The following is a 20,996-nucleotide window of genomic DNA, read 5'->3' as shown; positions in this document are numbered from 1 at the left end:
GGGAGACAAGGGAATGGGGTGGAGAGGGTGGATTGCGGGGGGGACCCGGAGTAGCTGTGGGGAGAATTATGATGAGTTAGGGGCAGGCGTCTGGGCCTGAAAGACCCTCAGATGCGGGCTCCACCTTCCTCGGAACCTGGCGACATGACCCTGGAAGAGCTGGCTCCCCACTCCAGACACAGGGACCAGGGAGATGCTGGGATCTAGTCCAGGCAGGGCTACCTGCCCGACCCCGACCCCACCCTTGGGGACACCTGTGGGTCCTGTCCACCAGCGCCCAGGCGCTGGCATCTGGTAACAACCCCTCCTCCTCCTTGAGGAACCCCTGCTGACCTTCTCCATCCTCAGGGCCCTGTGCCTGATCTCAGCCTGGCCGGGCACAGGACCCGCTGAGCCCAGGAGGCTGAATTCTGTGAACTCGGAGCTGGCGGGGCTGAGCGTGGGGCTGGGGGCCGTCCAGGGGGCCTGCCTGGGTGTGAGGTCCTGGTGGGGATCAGAGGCAAGAGGACAGAGAGACCGAGGGCTGACAACACTGCTGAGCCTGCACCGCCTCCGGCACCTTCTTGTGCTTGAGCTGGTTGGTGTGGACTTTCTGTCACTTTAACCAGGAGCCCTAACTCGCCGTTCTGGCCCAGGTGCCTGGGGTCCAGTCCCCGCCTGGCTGCTTTCCCTGCGTCTCCCACCAGCTGCCATGCACTCTCCCTGCTGGAGCAGGAACATTGCAGGCAGGAAGCAGCCCTCCGCTCACCACATGACAATCCTGGGCCCAGGCCCCCTCCATGTGTTGCTCTCATGGACCATCCTGAGGCTCAGCCCCAGAGACTCCAGGTCCCCACTCACCTCAGCTCAGCCTGGACGGGGGCCTGAGCTGGGCCTGACCAGGTCAGGGGACACAGCAGCAGGTCAGGGTCCACCAGTTCTAAGCTTCTGGGCTGTGGCCTCTGGCAGCCTTTGCTCCGTGGGCCCCTCCCTGGCCCCCCGCTTGCTGGGTGGGGCCCTCACTCCCTGCCCGGCCCCCACCTGCCTCCCTTTGGGGTCCAACCCTGCCCCTCTGCCCTCGGGCACCTGGATGCAGCTCCAGGCTTCTCCAGGACCTGGTCCGCCCTCTGCTGAGCTGTGAGCCTGCTGACTGCCGGGAGGAGGGGGAAGAGAGAGGCCACTGGGACCTGCTGAGCACCTACTGTGTGCCCGGGGCTGGACATTCATGACCACAGGCAGCAATGCTGGCTTCCTGCTGCTGTTGAGGAAGGCCTTGGCGTTAGGTAAACTGGGAATCCAGCCTCTCACTCACTCGGGCAGTCCCAGCACTCGCAAATGGGTGACACCGCTGCTGGTGCCGAGGGTCCCTGGCAGGATTCGCCAGGGCCTCAGCGCCACCATCGGTTTCTCAACTCTCCCTGCAAACGAGGACGTGATCCCAGCCAGGGACTCGCTGCTCCACCCCAACAGCAGGCCGGCCATCCTGCGCAGGACCCAGCAGGGCCAGCCTCCAAGTCACCACACCTTCCTCAGCTGTGACATGGATGGGGGACCCCTGCCCATCGCAGCCGAGGCCTCTGCACAGCCTGCCTCACACCCCATCCGAGTGTTTGTGGGAAAACATGAGCCCCATTTATTTTTTTCTTAATTTCTATTTATTGATGAGAGAAAGAGAGAGGAGAGGAGAGGAGAGGAGAGGAGAGGAGAGGAGAGGAGAGGAGAGGAGAGGAGAGGAGAGGAGAGGAGAGGAGAGGAGAGGAGAGGAGAGGAGAGGAGAGGAGAGCGCTTTGCAGCCGGCTCTCTGAAAGCCACAGTCACCTGAGGGGGCCATGCTGGAGGCTCCCACCTGGCTGAGACCCAAACAATTGCCAGTGGGTGGGCGCTGGGCCCAGCCAACCCACAGAACCGCGACAATAACAGAGGGGTGCTTTGAGTCACCGAGTTTGGGGCGGTGGGTGACCCAGCAGCAGATAACTGAGACACCCCTGGACTGGAGAGCTATCGGCAGCCCAGCAAATGCTGCTTTTCTCTTTCCTGAGGACGGTGGCCCCAGTCTCTGTGCACCCGAAAAAGATATAGGCCTCCCAGCTCCAGGGCCAGCGGCCAGGTAGCTGGTATCCCTGTGTCCAAACCCATTGACCAATCAGCTGGGTCCCGAGGCAGGAGCTGTGGGGTGGGGAAGAGGGGAAATCTCAGAAGGGAAGTGTGGGCTGAGGGTGTGTGACGAGGAACCTCCTTGGACAGCAGAAACCCCCTAGCCCGGGGCCAGGCACAAAGCAAGGGCTCAGCCTGGGTGGCCGGGCCCTGCCCCAGGGCGGCCGTGAGGTGGGGTGCTGTGTGATGTGGCTCCTGGGTGCTGCTGGGGGTTATTCTGCCTCCTGAACGGCCTCTAAGGAAGACCTTCCAGGATGCTCTGAGCTTCCTGTGAATCTGGTAGCAGCACTAAAAACGCTCCATTAAACAAGAATGAGTTCAGAACATCAGCTCAGCTCCCTCTGGGAGGCGAGGAGTTGACTTTTCAGAGGGACACTGATCCAGGGGGGCCTGGGGGAGGCCGGCAGGCCCCGGGTGGGGTCGGGGGGTTTGGGAGTCAACAGTCTTTCCCTTGTGCTGCCCCTGAGGTGGGGTGCAGCTGTCTGTGTTGAGGGTCGGGGTGAAGCTTCTAAAGCACAAGGAACCAACAGAGAGGACACCCAGGGGCACCTGGGCCAGCCAGGCTCAGGCCGGGACCCTCCCCATCACCTCTCTCACACACACACTCACCTCATGTACAACCTGAACCCACTCTCTTTCCTCCAGCGATATGGGGGTGGCAGGGCACCCTGATCCATGGTAAGTCCCTTAAGAGCAGGGACTATTTCATAGGCCACATCTCCCCACTGTCTGACATGGGGCCTATGCTCTGTAAGTGTTTTGTCTGCATGAATGAATGAGTGAATGAATGAACGAACGAACGAGTTTGATCGGGAGCCACTGCCCTTCTCTGTGCCCTTCTTTTGCTGTCCTGGAGTCCTGGGTGCAAGTCCTGTCCCTCCAACAGACCCTGTGCTGAGCCGGTCACTTCACCCTCAGACATCGGCTTTCCCAGCTGTGAAATGGGATGACTCGAGTCTGTTCCGGGTAGAGTCACTGGGAGGACGAGATGAGATCATGGAAATGAATGTGAAACTGAAAAGGCAAGACAAATGTGAGCGGGTGACGGGCTTTAGCGCAGTCGCTGTCATCACTGTTACCACCTCTGTCACCGTCCGCCATCGCCCTATCACCAGCCATCCTTCCTCCCGCTCCCCAAATAACCACACTGCCTCGGGCCTGTTCAGCCCTTAAGTTAAATCACATTTAATTGTTTTTCGAACAGGAAAGGAGAAGTCAGAAGAGATTCACAGCACTCACAGTCAGGGAGGGGAACTAACAACAGGAATATATTAGGCTTTCGGTTAAAAAATGCAAACGCAGTCCCAGTTACACTTGCCCTTGTGTTCTCACTCATGCATTGCTCCCAGACACACACACACACATACGCACATACACACACACACACACACGCACATACACACACACACACACACACACACGCACGCCCCAAACTCCTGCGCTCCAGCACTCCCACTCACACACACACCCCCTGGCAGGGCTCCAAGGCTGGTGGACGAGGGAGAGGCCTGCTGCCATCCCCCCTCCCAAATCCCCTCGCTAAGTGACAAAGCTAGACTAAACTCGGGGCTCTAGGGGACACTCCGGACTCTGTGGGCCGAGTCGGGGCGGGGAGATGGAGAAGCCACAGCAGGGACAAGGGCCTTAGACGATCCTGTTCTCCATGATGGCCAGCCGCTTACTCACAGCTTCCAGTGGGCGGAGTCAAGGAGAGGTGCATGTGGACCAGCGTGGGGCAGTCACGTGGGACCCAAACTCCGGACCCCCACTTCCTGGTCCTGCAGAGTACCCCTCTTCCAGCACTTTCACCCCCCGAAATTTACCATCCACTGACCTCAGAATGGCGTTCTCCAAACACAGCCAACCATGAGCCCCGCATGCCCAGCCAGGGGAGCTGCTCGAGGCCCAGCCCATCTGAGTGGGAGCTGGTGTTGGTCATGCCACCAGGAGCCTGAGAAGCGGGAGTCCCGGGCACCATGCTTTCCTGAGTGTGCCCAGGGCTCTGTGTGTGTCCATCTCTAGATCCTGACCTGTGCCTCAGTTTCTCTGTCTACCCTCTAGGACCCTCTGCTTCTGATAGATAGGGTCAGTATCAAAGCTGGTGTCCGCCTATCTGGCCAGAATGGAGCCTGCCTTCAGCAGGGAGCAGGCAAGGAGGAGCCCGCCCCAACCCCATCACAGCTCCCCTCCCCACCATGCCTGGCCCCTGCTCCCCCACCCCCCTACCCCGCCCCTCCCCTTCCCCTCCCCACCCCCCCACCCCCCCACCCCCCCTCCACCCCCGCACCAGCCTCTGGGAAGGATATGTTTCCTGGTCAAGGCCTGCAGCATCCCCTCCACTTTGGCCTGGAATTTCACAATGGACTCACATTCGCAGGGATCTTCCTCTGGAATGGACAGGAAGTAGAGAAAGACAAGGGGATGTGAGGGGTTGCCAGGCAGGGAGGTGGGGTAGTCACTGCCCAGGGCCAGGACTAGGGAGTCTTGGGGGGAATGGTGGCCCAAGACTTCTGAGGGGGCAGAGATACGTAGAATTCTTGAGACAGAGCCCCCAGGAGTGATGGAGGGTGAACCCTGAATGTCTTCCTGACCGCCCAGAGCCCTGACAAAGAACTCCAGTAACAGCATCACTGCACTGAGCACCTACTGTGTGCAGGGCACTGCTGTCAGGAGCCTTTCTGTCACCACGGTGACTCCTCACCCCCATCCTTTGTGTTTAAAATCATTAACCCCGTGTACAAAGGAAGAACCTGAGAAGTGAAACCGCTTGTCCATGGTCAACAGGTAGTCAGTGTCAAAGCAAAGATGCAAACGCAGGCACGTCTGGCCCTGGAGTCCACACTCTGGCCCTGGGGACCAGCCGGCAAGGTCACCAGGCAGGGTCGGGGGAGGCGGCAGGATTCAAATCCCGGCTCCTCCGGTTATTAACAATTGTTTGAGCCCTCTGGCCTTGGTTTTCCTACCAGTAAAGTGGGGACAAAAATATCCCTACCGAATAGCAGTGAATGATTTAATATCTGCAGGGCACCGAGGACAGTGTCACTCATGTGATGAGCATTCAGTAAGTGAATGGTTGCTGGTAGCAAGAGTTAGACTGGCCAGCCCACCTCCTGGGTCTGCCAGCTCTTGGTGCCACCCCATCTCCTGCTTCTCCCCACCCACATCCAGCTGCAGGGTGGCTCCATGGCCACCCCTGAGCCCACCTGCTCCTCCCATCCATGCCAGGGGCATGCTGGCCTCACTCACCCACGCAGATCTTCTTCTGCAGCTTCATGCCGATCTGGCTGATGGTCCTGAAGTCCGCCGTGTAGAAGTAGTGCTCTGCCACGGGCTCTGAGGCGATCTCCCTCAGCTCGTCCTCCACGGCGTTGCCCACGCCCACGGCAAACATCTTAAAGCCTGCAAGAGGGACACGACCGGTAAGGGTGGCCATGGGGCGGCAGCGGGGGCTGAGCCTCTTGGAGGATGCCTAGGGAATCAACTCCAGACACCTCCTGGTGGCAGCTGCTGGAAGTGCAGGCACGATGCCTGGGACAAAGACATCCAATATAATAAAAGGCTAATATGCAAATCGACTGAACTGCAAAACAACAGGAACAACCAAACAAACAGTCGCTATGACATGCGCTGACCACCAGGGGGCATATGCAGAACATGGTGGGTGGCAGGATGGTAGAGCAGGTGAGCAGGGGCGCCAGACCAAGGTGGGGCACAGGTTGCTGTCATCAGGGCGAGCCTCTGGTGGTTACTGAAAATTCTTTGCTCCCATGCACCGCGGTCCTGCCCGGCACTCCCACCTGCTGCTGGCACCGAAGCCACCACTTGCACCCACTGCCAGTGCTGGCCCCGCTCACACCAACAGCCGGCACCGGAGCCACTGCTTGCACCCGCTGCTGGTGCCGGCCCCAATTGCTCCGTGCTGGGTGGGGCTGCCAGCAGACGGGACCAGGGGCCATGGAGGGAGGGGCCAGGTGGGGGCACAGAGGATGGGCCGAGACATGCCCCTGTGCCTACTGCAGCCTTGAGGCCCACAGTTCCTTTCAAGGTGCACGAATTTGTGCACTGGGCCCCTAGTGGAGGAAATAAACATTTACTGAGATTCAACTGTATGCCAGGCCTGTCCTGACCCCCTGCCCTGGGGGCTTTGTAACCTCATTTAACTCTCATAACCATCGTCTGGTGGTTGTCATTATCCTCACTCCATAGGCAACAGAACAAGGCTCAGGGTTGTCCCACAGTGGGCTGCCGTTCAGCCATGGCTATGTTCTTGGGAACATTCAACTGGAACAGTTCCAACCCCCTCCCACTGAAGGACCGTCAGAAGCAGCCACTTACTCTCTGGGGCCTCGGTCCTGTCAGCAGTGTAAGAAAGACATGGATGAACCAGTCCTTCCTCATTCACGTAGAACCGGGGTTTGAGCACGCATCAGAATAGACACTGAGATAAATGACAGGTGGGTTGTGCCCTGCACCCCCGGCCATCATGGTGTTCGGGGCCCAGGCGGGCGCACCTACCAAGGTCCTTGGCCTTCTTGGCGGCATCGTTGATGTAGTCCTGGCTCCGGCCATCGGTGAAGACGATGCCCACCTTCTGGGCCCCGGGCCTGGCGCCACTGGACACAGTGAAGGAGTTGTCGATGAGGTACTTGAGGGCGGCCCCGGTCATGGTGCCCTTTTCCATGTAGGACATGTTGCGCACGGCTGCCTTGATGTCCTTCTTGGTGCGGTAGCGGCCCAGCGGGAACTCCTGGCGCACGGAGCTCGAGTACTGCACCAGCCCCACCTGGGCCAGCTTGTCTGACACGTCCAGCGTGTCCACGATCTGGTTGATGAACTTCTTCACCAGCTCGAAATTCTCCGGCCGCACACTCTTGGACCCATCGATGAGGAAGACCAGGTCAATGGCCGAACTGCCTCCGCCGCCACTGCAGACTGGGGAGTGTGGACAGGCAAGGAGATGAAGCTGAAAGGCCGTCATCCATCCGACCGCTGGCCGGGCACCCAACACCCATCATGCTCTGTGCTGAGGGTCATCCCCTCTTGTTCTCTCATTCTCTCTCTAAAGCCAAAGTTTACAGCTGGAACATCATAAGCTCAGAGGTAGTAGCACCAAGACATGAACTCAAGATGAGTGACTCCTTCCACCACACCAAACCACCAGCCATGGTGTGAAAAAGAGGGCCTCAGGAGGGAATGTCCGGCGGACAGCAAACTCTAGAAGGAACCTATCACCTCTGCAGATTGGTCCAGAGGCAACGTGTGGGAAGGCTCAGGTGGACTGAGAAGTGGCCGAGACCCCGTCCCTTCCTTAGCCCCCTCCCCAGGGCTGCCCGGGGCCAGCCCACTGACCATTGCAGGTCTTGCCGTCGCTGTTCAGGGTGAAGCCCTCGCGGCAGGCGCAGGTGTAGGAGCCGGGGGAGCTGACGCACACCTGCTCACAGTCATGGTCTCCCGTGGCGCACAGGTCTGACACCACTGCGGGGACAAGAGGGGACTCGGAATCTCACGGTCACGGGGCCTGAATATCTCAGCCAGGGGTGGGCCCTCACACACTCAGGGAAACTGAGGCCCCTGCCGGGTGGGGTCCAGCCCCAGAGCTCAGCCCAGGGCCGGAATCACTGCACCAGGGCTGACATCCCGGAAGAAGGTGATCGTGCTGATTATAAAACCAAAACTTCCTGCTGAAAAGGTAAAGGCCACAGGGACCAGGGTGCGCTTTGCCCTGTTTTGCTCGCCGCTGTATCCCACGTGCCGAGAAGAGCACACGCAGCGGAGAACGCAGCGTGGACAAGACGCCCGACCCACACTGGTCACACGCCACCAGGGAGCGCTGCACCAGGCGTCCTCTCATTGGCTCCTCACACTCAGGTGCATGTTTTTTCCTGGACTCATTTTCCAAATGGGGAGGTCCTCGCCCTGGCCCCGCCCATCCTACTCGAGGCCCCGCCCCTTACGACGGGTCACGTCCCAAACCCACCTCCCCTCTTTGCAGGACTAAACCTTCTCCTGCCCAGTGCCCACGCCGCTCCGGTCCTCCCGCATCGCAGAGCACGGGCACCCAAACCCCGCCGGCATCACGCACAGGCTTTTGAGGCCCTCTCTTCACTGGATCCCCGCCCCTCCTTGTCCCCACCAGGACCTGCCACATAAAAGGGTTCTTGGAAGGCCTCTCCCCAGCTAACCTTCTGCCGGGGCTGAGGACCCGCCCCCAGATCAGCACCTCCGCCCTGGCCCCGCCCCAGAGGCTGGCCCCGCCCCAGAGGCTGGCCCCGCCCCAGAGGCTGGCTCCGCCCCAGCCCTGGCCCCGCCCCAATGGCTGGCTCCGCCCCAGAGGCTGGCTCCGCCCCAGCCCTGGCCCCGCCCCAGAGGCTGGCTCCGCCCCAGCCCTGGCCCCGCCCCAGAGGCTGGCTCCGCCCCAGCCCTGGCCCCGCCCCAGAGGCTGGCTCCGCCCCAGCCCTGGCCCCGCCCCAGAGGCTGGCTCCGCCCCAGCCCTGGCCCCAGCCCTGGCTCCGCCCCAGAGGCTGGCTCCGCCCCAGCCCTGGCCCCGCCCCAGAGGCTGGCTCCGCCCCAGCCCTGGCCCCGCCCCAGAGGCTGGCTCCATCTCAGTCCTGCCCTCATAGAGCCCCCGCTCCCCGCCCCGCCGCACGCACTGCAGAAGGCCTCCTGGAACTTCTTGGACAGCTTCTCGATGACGTTGTAGCTCTCCACGTAGTCCACGTGCTCCTCCTGCGGCTCGCTGGCGATCTGGCGCAGCGTGGCCTTGTCCACGCGGCCCACGCCAATGGCGAAAAGCTCAACGCCGCTGGCCCGGGCTCGCGCAGCCACGTCCCGCACGCTGTCCTGGGGCCTCCCGTCCGTCACCACGATGACCACCTGCGACACGCGGGACATTGTGAGGCGCTAGGCCGGGCTGGGCGCTTGGCCCCCCTGCAAACCCCGGGCCGCTGGCGGAGAGGAGACGGAGCCTAGCCGGTTGCAGGTGGATCCAGTTCCCCTCCAGGGCTCTGCCCCGGGGAAGAGAACGAGGCTAGAGGACAAGACGGGTGTCCTCTGACGGAAAGAGACCAGGCTGAGGTTCCTCCCGTCTGACTGGGGTGTCTGATGTCTCCCGCATCAGGCAGACAGAGGTCGGGACCGGGTCTCCCCACCCCCACCGCCCAGACTGGGGCCTCTCAGGAGGCCCAACAAGTGTGCCCAACAGCGCGCCGTTCTGCCGTTTGGCCACCAGAGGGCGGCAGAGGGAGGGGCCTGTCCCACCTAGATGCCCATCAGAGAAAAGGAGGATGCCACCTTTTCTCCCCCCCTTCCCAGGTGCTAGATGTCCTTTCCACAGAGGGCAAGGCTGTCTGCTGTCCTCCCACGAGGCTCCTCTGTTCTGCACCTGGCAAGGGAGACAGAGGGGACCCTGGCGTCGAGCCAGGCAGGCCCTCACCTCCCCCTGCCAGAGCCTGCCCTGAAGCTGGGTCCTCACAGCTCTGCCAGAGTCTGGGACTGGGCATCCAGCCCCCTTTGCTGCTTCTCAGCTTCTGACCTGGATCTGCTCCTGATTCCTGGGTCCCCACCCGTGGCCCGGGTGCCCACCCCCCGCCTTGTGACCTGTAGTAGAGTGGTTTGGACAGGGGTCAGAAATGCAGCTCCCCCACCCCACACATCACAGCTCACCTCTGAGCCTCCGTTTCTTCATCTGCAAAAGGAGGTTGTGGTGAGCAGATTCTGGGTCAGAAGCCAGGAAGGGGGGCTGTTATTTGTAGCATCACTGCCCTGGGTCCCGTGGGGAGTGAGCTTGCACGATCTCCTCCCGGCCGGAGGCCTGGGCTCCTGGCTCTGAAAACCTAGCCGAGACTATTCACAACCGCAGGCCTTCCTCGGAGGCCCACTGTCCCCTTGAGTCCCCTTCCATCCAGTTTTGGGACTTTCCATCCACCTTGTAGGACTTCCCACAGGTGAATTCCAGGCAGAACGTCTAATTCTGGTGCCGGCTCCCCGGAACTGTGTCTCTGTCTCAACTAATGGAGGGCCTCTCCTCACGTGCCCACCCCAGGCCGCTGGCCTGAGCCGGGGTGAAGCGGTTCACTCTGGAGATGTGACAACTACAGATGTCACCACCCTCCCCTTCACCTCTCTCCATCAGGATCGCCCGGGCTACCACATCCTCCCAGCACCTTGCCCATCAGCCTCATGTCGGAACTTGTCAGCGGCCCCCACAAAATAAGACCAACAGGCTGCCCGAGGTGTCGTTTCTTTGGGGCTCTATGCTGCTGTCTGGGAATATTTCTACCACTTTGGAGCTGGGCAAGCTGCGTAAGCTCCCTGTGTCTCAGCTTCCTCATCCGTAAAATGGAGACACCACCTCCAGGCAGGACTGTATTCACTCGACACGCATGTCTCAGGCGTGCACTGCGTCCCGGAGAGTGGGGTACAGAAGGGGGTGAGAAAGAATGCTTCCCTGGGCTAGGGCCCTGGGCAGGTAAATGGCAAGTCTTCCGTCCAACAGGACAGCGATGGGGAGGTTCGGGAGCCTGGGCAGGACCGGGGCGGGGGGGGGGGGAGGACACCTGACTGGACTCGCAGGCCCTGGGCTGAGTCCTGAAAAAAATCACACCATTTCCAAGGTCTATGGAACACCCAGCACTGTGCCCGGAGCCCTCGCTGACTGTGCGACCTGGAGGACATCGCCTCGTGTGTCTGAGCCCCTGCCCGATAAGGTGTATTAAATAAACAATTAGCTAACGCATAATGGGGCTCATTAGGTGCCAAGCGCTATTCTGAGCACTTGGTGCTTATGAACTCATTTAGTCCTCCTAGGAGCCCCCTGAGAAGGCGTATGTGACTCCCATTTTACAGGTGAGGAAACTGAGGCACGTGAGATGAAGTAACTCGCTCAGAGGCTAGTGTGGTGGAGCAGGGACTTGAACCCAGGCAGGCTGGTGGTGATGTCCATGCCCTTGACCATCACATAAACATCTGAACTGCCTCACTCTGCCTTCCAGGAGCCCAGACTGGCTGGGAAGCCAAGGTCAACTAAACGGAAATAATCGAGTACATCCCTGGGGTCCGAAGGGTGGGAAAGGTGGGTTCAGCTCTGCCACTTCTCTTGGTTGGGCCTGCTCCCCAACTGCAAATGGCCACCTCGCAGGGGTGTTGGGAGAATTCAAGTGTCCGCAGGCAAAGCTCTCAGCCTGCAAACTGGGGGGCCCCAGCGGGGGGGGGGGGGGGGGCAGGGGGCGTGTACCTTGCTGATACCCGGGGACTTGGCGCGACCGCCCTCCGCATCACTCAGGGCCTGGGTGATGGCGAACTGGATGGCCAGGCCGGTCATGGTGCCCGTGGACAGCGGCCGGATGCGGCCCACGGCCTGGAGCAGCGCGGCCTTGGACAGGTGGGCCCGCAGCGGGAACTCCTGCTTCACGGAGCTGGCATAGTTGACCACGCCCACTCGGGTGGCATTGGGCCCCACGTTTAGTGACTCGATGACCTGGGACAGGAACACCTTCACCTTCTCAAACTCCACGGGCCTTACGCTGCGCGAGCTATCGACAACAAACACCAGGTCCGTGGGCCGGGTCCGGCAGAGGTGCCCTGGGAGGAGGAGGAGGGAGGTGGCAAAGAGCAAGGGGCAGAGGTCAGAAGGCTGGACGAGACACTCAGGCAACGGGGCAGAGCATCGGGGGCTACTTAGACCCTGACCGGAGGCCGCAGGCAGCGGGGAATGCCCTGGAGCCAGGCTGACTTGAGCCTTGACCAGCATGTGGACACTTTGCCTCACAGCTCAGCTCCTGGGAAAGCGGCTCAGATTCTGGCCTTGGTAACTCACGTCACCTCTCTGAGCCTCCGTTTCCTCATCTGTGCAATGGGCTGATAATCCCTCCCTTACAGGATCCTTTGAGGACGAGCAAAAGTGCACATCGGGTGCCAGCCCAGGGCTGGGCCTGCAGTGCGTGTTCAGGGAGCCGCGAAAGCTGGCTGCCCTTTAAAACCTGCTGCCCAGGTTTGTGCCCAGAGAGGCTCCACAAACAAGGCGCAGCTGTTTCTCGGAGCTGGGCCGCAGGACACCGAGGGTGGGCCCTCCGGGGTGGACGCGGCCTTGAGGCCCAACGCAGCGCCTGTCAACATGGGCTCTTTCATCTGAACATCAGAGCAAATCACCAAGCGGACCCAGTTTCCCGCCCTGGCGCGGCCTGCTGGCTGGTGTCCAAGGGCAGGGGAAGGGGCAGAAATGTCTAGTAGCCGCCTTGGCGGCCTGACCAGGTGGGCCCCCAGGACACCCCCCCCCCCCCCAAGGAGGGATGTCTCTCCAGCCCCCCCGGGAGGCCGCTCTAGGAGCTGCTGTTTCCTCTGCCGTGGGGAGAACGGCTACCGCTCGATGAGGTCACTGGCCGCGGCCTGCAGCCAGCGGGGCTCAGGGCAAAGGCTGTTCCCTCTCCACCCACAAGGAGTCCAGACGGAGCCCAGCTTCTCCCACATAAGGTTGCAGGAAGGTTCAGGAATGGGAGCATGCTCTCGGCGGCCCCAGGCCCCAGCTCCCAGCCCCAGTACCCTGCCCAGGCATCAGCGTTCCCCAAGGGCCTTAGAAATGGCCTCGCAGCCCCTCCCTGGTCCCCTCTAGCTAATGGGTAAACTGAGGCACAACAATGGGTAAACTGAGGCGGAGAGGGAGAGGGAAATGGCCACAGCATAGAGCAGTGGATCAAGACCCAGAAGGCTCTGGGGCTCTCTCACTGTGTGGTCGTGGGTCCTCCCCTGGGCAGCCTCAGTTTCCCCATCTGTAATGGAAGAGTTGGGTATTCGAGGATTCGGGGGCCACGGCTGAAACTCTGGAAAGGGTACAGCATGCATGGAGCCCAATCCAGGATGTGCTGAAAGGGCTGGTGACCGGAAATGGAGCCCCCCACCCCCACCCCCAGAGGTGCACTCCTCACAGAGCCATGCGCTCGGCCCTGGGCACGGCGCGGCCCCAGGCGTCCGCGGCTGCTCTCTGCGTGCTTCTGCCCTCAGTGACTCAAGAGACAGCAGTCCCTGCAGCATGAACCAGGAAAGACAAAGGGCTCCGGGGAGAAGCCCACTCGTGGCCCCTGACAGGACAGGCGGAGGGTCACTCCAGCCCTGGCCCTCAGGCGCGTCCCCATCTCTGTCTGCTCCCGGGCCGGCCACCCTGCCTCCCCGCCCTCTCCTCATCTTGGATCCCATTTGCTCTCTGCCCATCTCAGTGCCCAGTCCCAGGCTGTTGGTCAGGGGCCAGTCGTCCAATGCCCCCCACCTCACATAGGCCCCCTCACCTCTGGGTTGGGGGGCGAGGCCATGCGTGCGTGGGGCCAGGTGCAGCAGCAGCAGGAGGCAGGGCACGAGGACGGCGCCGGAGATGACCCTCATGGTCCTGGCAGCGCGGGCAGCAGCCAGCACAGCTGTGGAGGCCAGGAGGCTCCGGGTCTTATCAACCTCGCCGCCCAGCCTCCCCGCCAGGAGGCCCTGCCCTGCCCCTTGCCTCCCGGAGGGGTGGGGCCGGCTAAAAGGGGCTGTGTGTGGTGTGCTTCCCTCCCTCCAGAGAGGGAAGGGAGGAAGCCGGGAGAGGGCTGGAGAGGCCCCCGTAACCACAAGGCCTCCTTTGCCTCCAGGAGCAACCAGCGCTGCAGCTGCAGGGCAGGAAATCTCAGGTGGGTGGAGGGCGTCCCCTCGTCTCCTCCGGGGGCTGGAGCCTGCGCTGACCTGAGGCTGCGACTCCAAGGCCAGGGAGACCCGAGTCCTGGGCCTCACACCCCAGCCCGGCCCTGCGGCCTACCCCACACCCCGATGCTTCTCTCACCTGCCATTTCAACCCCAACTTTCTCGTTAAACACACCTCCCCTCTCCGGCCTCGACTAGCCCCTGCCTCTCCACGTGAGCCCTGCTCTCCAGCTGCACCTGGGTTCTCGGAGCTCTCTCCAAGGCTTGGCACTCGCAGGGCAATCTGCCCAGACCGTCCTTCCTCCCACCCCCCCTGCCAGACAGGCTCTCCCAAGATCATAACCGGACTCACGTGTACATCCGTACTCGGTATGTGCCAGGCCGCAGAGAAGACGGCCAAGAGCACAGACTTGGGGGCAGATGAGCTGGATTTGCGATATACTACCTGTGTGACCGTGGGCAAATTGCTTCCCCTCTCTGTGCCTCCAATTCCTCGCCTGGAAACGGGATGCGAACAGTGCCTACCTCCTAGAGTTGATTAGAGGAGCAGAGTTATATGAACGATCTCATTTCATTCTCTTGACAATCCTGTGAGGCAGCTACTATTATGACCCTCATTTCCCAGAAGAGGAACTGAAAAACAGAGAGGTGAAGTAACTTGTCTGAAGTCACACAGCTGAGAAGTGTCCCTGCCAGGACAGTGCCCAGGCCGGTGTTCTCAGCCGCCTGCTTTCTCAGGTGTAGTGTGGTGGAGGTGCCCTCTCCATGCCCACCTCCTCCCCACTCCCCTGCGTTAGGCCCCCTCCCTGGGCTTCTGCGCATTGTCTGTCTCATCCATGAGTAGGTGAGAGTCTGGTTGATTCATTTCTGCAGCCAGGCCCAGCCCAGGGTCTGCATGGAGGAGGCAAAAATAAAGGTTTGTAAATAAAGGAACATAACCCTGGCCGGTGTGGCTCGGTTGGTCGCCCCGTGCCTCGAAGGGTCGCCAGTTGATTCTCAGATCACGTGCCTGGGTTGCAGGTTCCATCCCTAGTTGGGGTGCATGCAGGAAGCAGCCAGTCAGTGTTTCACTCTCACATCGATGATTCTCTTCTCGCTCCCGCTCCCTTTCTCTCTCTCTAAAAATCAAAAAGAATTTTTAGAAATTAAAAAATAAAGGAACATAATCAGGAACGGTCCCTACCATTGCACCCAGGGCCAGTAGTCGATGGGGTAAAGTGAAAGAGCATGGGCTTGGCCACCGGAGAGACCCAGATTCAAATCCACCTCTGCTGTTGTCCTGTGTGCCCTGGAGCTGCTGCCTTAACCTCTCTGAGCCTTGGCTTGTTATCATGCAGTGGGGATGGCAGTACTTGGCCTGCCCGCCTCACGGGACCATGGGAGGAGGAGTGAGAGGACAGAATGGAGATGGGGCCAAGAAGTATTATCTTCCCCGGCGGTAGAATCATTAACACTTAAGACCTGTGCACGTCACTCCATGTAAATTGTACCTTCATAAAAGGAAATGTACAGACATTATCCTTACAATGATTGCCGGGCACAGCTGACCCAACCGACATTCTCACCATCTTCATCAATAATGTACAGTCGCTCACTCTGTCACTGTACTTCTTTGTTCTCCCAGCAAACCTTCGATGACAGCAGGTCCGAGTATATTAGCCCATTTGTCAGATGAGGAAACTGAGGCCCAGAGAAGTTCATGACTTGCCTGAAGCCACCCAGCCAGTGAGAGGCAGAATCAAGCCTGGAACTAGGAAGTTAAAAGCATTTCCCTCTGACTTTTTCCATTTAAGTTTCATTTATTCATATAATTCATAGCCCTCCCCAATTTCCAAAACCGGGATGCTGCTGGTTTCTTTTCCCTCTGCAACTTGTAAGCCTAATTGTCTTCTCCAGAGACAGTGCAGGCATGATGGCCGTGTACTTATCACTTCCCCCAATTGTGTTATGAATGTGTTACTGTCCCCGCCCCGAGTGTGTCAGCTCCCCCGGAGCAGGGGTCTGGCCTGTCTCACTCACCACTGAATCTCCAGGACTCAGCATGGTGCCTGGAGCAGGGTATCTGGTGTACAAATGAAGAAATGCATTAAAAGAAAGAACTGTGCCCTAGCCGGTTTGGCTCAATGAGTAGAGCATCAGCCTGTGGACTGAAGGGTCCTGGGTTCGATTCCGGCCAAGGGCACATGCCTGGGTTGCGGGCTTGATCCCCAGTGTGGGGTGTGCAGGAGGCAGCCAATCAATGATTCTCTCTCATCATTGATGTTTCTATCTATCTCTCCCTCTCCCTTCCTCTCTGAAATCAATAAAAATATATTAAAAAAAAAAAAAAAAGAAAGAAAGAAAGAAAAGAAAGAACTGCCCGACTGGCGTGGCTCAGTGGTTGAGCATCAACCTATGAACCAGGAGATCAGGGTTCGATTCCCAGTTAGGGCACATGCCCGGGTTGTGGGCTCAATACACGTGGGGGGACATGCAGGAGGCAGCGATCAATGATTCGCTCTCATCATTGATGTTTCTATCTCTCTCTCCCTTTCCCTTCCTCCCTGAAATCAATGAAAAAAAGAAATATATATATATATATATATATTTTTTTTTTATTTATTTATTTTTTTTTTTTTTAAGAAAAAACTAATGATGAAGGGTCAGACTTGAGTCAGCAAAGGGACCGGCGGTGACAGAGGCAGAGCGCTCCCCGCACGGCCCCGGGAAGGTGGACGAGGAGAACGTGAGCTGGGGCCCCTCGCCCAGAGCCCCCTCCCCCCGTGGACAGGGCTGTGTCCAGGGCCCAGGGTACAGCGCTGTTGGCGGGGTGGCAGCTGGGCCCATGAAACGGCCCTTTCAGCTCGGGCTCTGAATGGCCGGTCTATGGACGCCTGGGAGGAACACAGGCGCCTTCTCTGGGTCACCTCCCGCTCATTAGCGGAGCCACAGAAATATGCGACAGGTAAGCCTTCAGGAGCAGAGATGGGGCCGCCCCAGAAAGGGGGCAGCTTTACATTCCAGAGCGAGAGCAGGGCTGCGGGGAAGGAGACCTGGAAGTTCAGCATATACATTGAGGAAAGAAAATAAATATTTGTGTTTTAAAAATGTGAAACGTTTCTCCCCAGGAATCAAAACTGGGAACAGTGGGTCTGGTATTGGCCGGAGGAAAAAAACGTGTCGAGGGGCCGTCCTCCAGGCTGCTCCCCGGTCAGGACTCCTGCTGTTCCTGCTCCCTGTTTTCACACACCTCGGGCTGCCAGAAACTTAAAGCCTTTAGTGTTTTATCCCGGAGAGAGAGCGCATTTGTGATCAAGTGAGGGGCTCCTCGGCAGTGTGGCTCAGTGGAAAGCGCACAGGGCTTCCGCTCCGCCCCCGAGGCCCAGTTTCTCTCCGAAAGAGCAAACCTGGTCACCCCGAGCTCCCAAGTCAAGAATGCAACCCTGTCTAGGGCAGCATGTCCCCTTCCCCCTCCCCCCACCGTCGTCACAGGGTGGCTGCATCCACACAAACCTTGACCGTCCCCTTTGCCCCAGGTTAAGAGAACAGTTTATTTCATCTTCCTCTTGAAATCCAAATCCACTTACTGGGTGAAAAAATGTCTCCTCCTCCTAAGAAGTAACAGCCATGAAATCACTGGTTTGATATTGTTTACTAGAGGCCCAGTGCACAAATTCGTGCACAGGTGGGGTCCTTCGGCCTGGCCAGCGATCGGGGCCGATTGCGGGGGCCAGCCAGGGGGAGGACCTGCGGGAGGTTGGCTGGCCGGCCTCCCCCATCAGGGCTGATGCGGGGGCCAGTCGGCTGCGGGGAGGGACCACGAGAGGTTGGCTGTGGGAGTGCACTGACCACCAGGGGGCAGCTCCTGCATTGAGCGTCTGCCCCCTGGTGGTCAGTGTGTGTCATAGCAACTGGTCGACCAGTCGTTCAGCCATTCCGTTGCTTAGGCTTTTATATATATAGATATGTTTGTTCTGATATGCCCTTAAACAAATTAGAAACAAGTTCAATGTAACCTTTTCATCCACTTAGTGCCAAAAATTATCTTGCGTCCTGCCAGTGGCACGCAGTCCAGACTCGGAGGCATCCTGTGAGGCGAAACCACTTTGGGACCAGGCAGAGCTGGGTTTGATTCTGCCACCTGCCAGCGGCGTTGACGTCAGGTGACTCCCTTCACTTTTCTGCTCTTGGGTGTCCCGTCTGTAAGTTGGGGTCCCTATGGCAGTGGCACCGGTGGTTGAGAAGGAAATGTAGTGAACGCTGCGTCCGTGTTGTTTTCACCGTGTCTTCTGTGGTAGTCAGGGGAGAACAGGTTAAGCTGCAGTAACAAACAAGCCCTCAGTCACAACGGCTTTAACACAAGGGCGTGTTTCTGTCTCGTGACACGGGTCGACATTAGACAGTCAGCTCTCTGCACAGGCTCTCCAGGCTGCCTCTGTCTCTCTGTCCCATCGTGTCCAAGTCCTTCATCTCCAGCCACATGGATGAGAGAGGAACAGCAAGTGCCTCTCTTACCGCCTCAGACATGGAGTGCACATCACCTGACTGCCTGCAAGTCCAGGGGTGGGACGTGGGTATTGAGTGGGCAGTGACCGCTCCCCAGTGAAAAAAAGCTGCTGTGGGCACTGTATTCCCTCTCCCTGAACATTCAAGCTTAGCTGGCATTTAGGGCACTTCACAAGCTTTCCCCGGCCATGCCAGCCTCTCTCGCTCCCCTCCCCCATTGCCCTCTGTTCTCTGCCACACAGTGAGTCACACTCTCCTTGGTTTTTGCACCTTTTTTTTTTTTTGCCGTAATTGCAGCAGATGTTTTTTAAGATTTGACTTACTGGGTTTAGGGACTCGCACCCCAGGAGCCCTGAGAGCCGCGAAGGCAGAGACTGCCTTTTGCACCAGCCATTTTCAGAAGTTGCCCTCAGTGACTCATCTTGTCTGGGGGAAACATAAAACCTTGAATCGCAGGCTCCGAAGGAAACTCAGACAGCCTGCCACCCATCATGCTCCTTCTGGAGAGCTGGTTAAAAACACAGAGTCCACCCGTGCCGGATGCCTTCTGTGGCCAGAGGGTCAGCCCACAGCCCTGGGGGCAGCTGTCCGAGGTTCCGGTGGGGAAGGACTCCTGCTGTCAGTCAGTCGTGTGGAGGGAGGGCTTCGGGTTAGCACTGGGAACTGCAGCAGCCCTGGGCCCAGTTGACCCCCCCTCCCCATGGCCCTTCAGCCCACCTCTGGGTCCACCTACAGCTGCCGCAGGCAGCGCCCATCACCCTGACAGTGAGCAAGGCAGCCTGGGCATTTCCCATCTGGAGGGCAACCCTCAACCAGCGGGGGATGGGCACTGTGAACCAATACCCCAGCTTCCCACTGCCCCCTGCTGGACAGTGCTGAGATGTGCTCCTCACGGTCCCTCGGAGGGTCCCCAACGAGAGTGAGCCCCAATTGCCCACAGGAGGGACCTGTTAATGCACTTATTACTGGCTTTTATCCCTTCCCGGCCTCCCCTCCCCTCCCACTGTGTTTCCTGGGACCGCCTCCCAAATAAATGACCTGCGCCCAAGCCTTTGTCTCGGGATCAGCTTTGGAGGCATTTAAACGAAGCTAAGGCAAAGCTCTCTCCAGGTGGGAGTCCCCGACAGGCCGTGTTTAGGGGTCTCCTAGGGGAGATCAGCCCTGACAGGTGAAGGCAAGAAAGGGAGGTGTCTGCACAGGACCCTGTGGCCAGCGGGGGGCAGCTGTCAGAGGCTCCTGTGGGGAAGGACTCCCACGGTCACTCATGCTAAGCAGCATAAGCATCCTCACCTAGACCAGCTGCATTATTCTCTGTTTTATCTCTCCTTCAGTTACCCCAACCCGGCAACAAGTTTGGTAAAGGTTTGGTTTTTGTTGTTTTGGTGTTTTTTTTTATTGTTTAAAATATTACATATGTCTCCTTTTCCTCCAATTAACCACCCCCATCACCACCACCACTCCGGCCCTCCAGGACAAGCCCCCACCGCCCCAGTGTCCGTGTCCACTGGTGATGCTAATATGCATGCACACAAGTCCTTTGGTTGATCTCTTACCTCCCTCCCCGCTTCTCTCCGAGGTTGGACAGTCTGATCAGTGTTTCTTAGTCTCTGGATCTATTTTTGTTCATCAGTTTTAAAAAAGCAGGTTCTCCGGCCCCATCCCAGACCCAGCAAATCTGTATTTCTAAGCTCTCCAGGTGGTTCTGAAGTAACTAAACCACCCATTTCGTCCAGCCTCCCAAATGAAACAAATTCTCTCTCTGTCTTGGGAAGACCTCTTGGACAGGGAGCTTGCTATCCCCCAACGAGTATTCCATCAACTCGGAAGCGAGCACGCCTGCTGGTGTACCATGTTCAGTGACCTGAAGGTCACGCTCACGTCTCCACTGAGCTGATTCCTCCCTAATGAAAACATCCTTGTTTCTTACAAACATCCTTTTCAGCAGCCTGGTGCCAGCTCCCGGTGGCAGTTCAATTTGTCTCTTTCCTTCTGAAAGATTCGGGCTCTGAATTTAATGTAATCCTCCAGTTAGCGGGACAGAATACATTTCCTCCCCCATTTTCCAAATTACCTAACCCCAACTCGTGCTGCCTAAAATCCCTGCTGTGTCCCCTCCGCCTCAAAACAGAGCCTCTGGAGACCTGAGACAGCCATGACGATATGTGAACAGCATTCCGCTTGCCTCTTTCATCCTTCAATTTCAAAATGTTGGATCTACACCCACCAAGATTTCAGACCTTCAGGATGATTGCTATTGCCGCCACTTAGAAGTTTAAGGAGGAAAGAAAGAAAACTTCCTGCCCGGCTGGTGTAGCTCAGTGGTTGAGCGTCGACCCGGGAACCAAGAGACCGCTGGTTCGATTCCCGGTCAGGACACATGCAGGAGGCAGCCACTTCGATGTTCCTCTCTCTGTGTCCCTCTTCCTTCCTCTCTCTCTAAAAAAATTAATAAAAACATATTTTAAAAATATATAAGTAAAACAAAACTTCCTCCCAATTGGGAGGAGGTGTTACTCTCGCTTTCTATCGGTATGTAACAGGTCTGAAGTCTGGGTACAACTAAACGGGCTCTCTGCTCGGCGCCTCTCAGGCTGAAATACAGATGTTGGCTGGGCTGTGTTCTTTTCTGGGGCTCAGATCCGCTTTCAAGCTCACACAGTGCTGGGCAGAATTCAGTTCCTCCCCGCCCCCATCCCCTTGCTGGCTGTTAGCCAGGC

General features: G+C 58.6%; 1 protein-coding gene across 1 annotated transcript; it reads right to left on the bottom strand.

The window, feature by feature from the left end:
• Positions 1-3,777: 3,777 nt before the first annotated feature.
• MATN1 (matrilin 1) lies at positions 3,778-13,503 on the bottom strand (the record flags this gene model as incomplete). The annotated part of the gene is made up of 8 exons (XM_079777867.1): positions 3,778-3,821; positions 4,425-4,520; positions 5,380-5,532; positions 6,649-7,065; positions 7,483-7,608; positions 8,784-9,006; positions 11,366-11,712; positions 13,410-13,503. The coding sequence occupies 8 exons, from the start codon at positions 13,501-13,503 to the stop codon at positions 3,778-3,780; spliced, it is 1,500 nt and encodes a 499-aa protein (XP_079633993.1).
• Positions 13,504-20,996: the final 7,493 nt, after the last annotated feature.

The sequence above is a fragment of the Cnephaeus nilssonii genome, assembly GCF_951640355.1.
Source record: "Cnephaeus nilssonii genome assembly, chromosome: 7".
Taxonomy (NCBI): domain Eukaryota; kingdom Metazoa; phylum Chordata; class Mammalia; order Chiroptera; family Vespertilionidae; genus Cnephaeus; species Cnephaeus nilssonii.
This window is presented reverse-complemented; position numbering and strand designations above follow the sequence as displayed.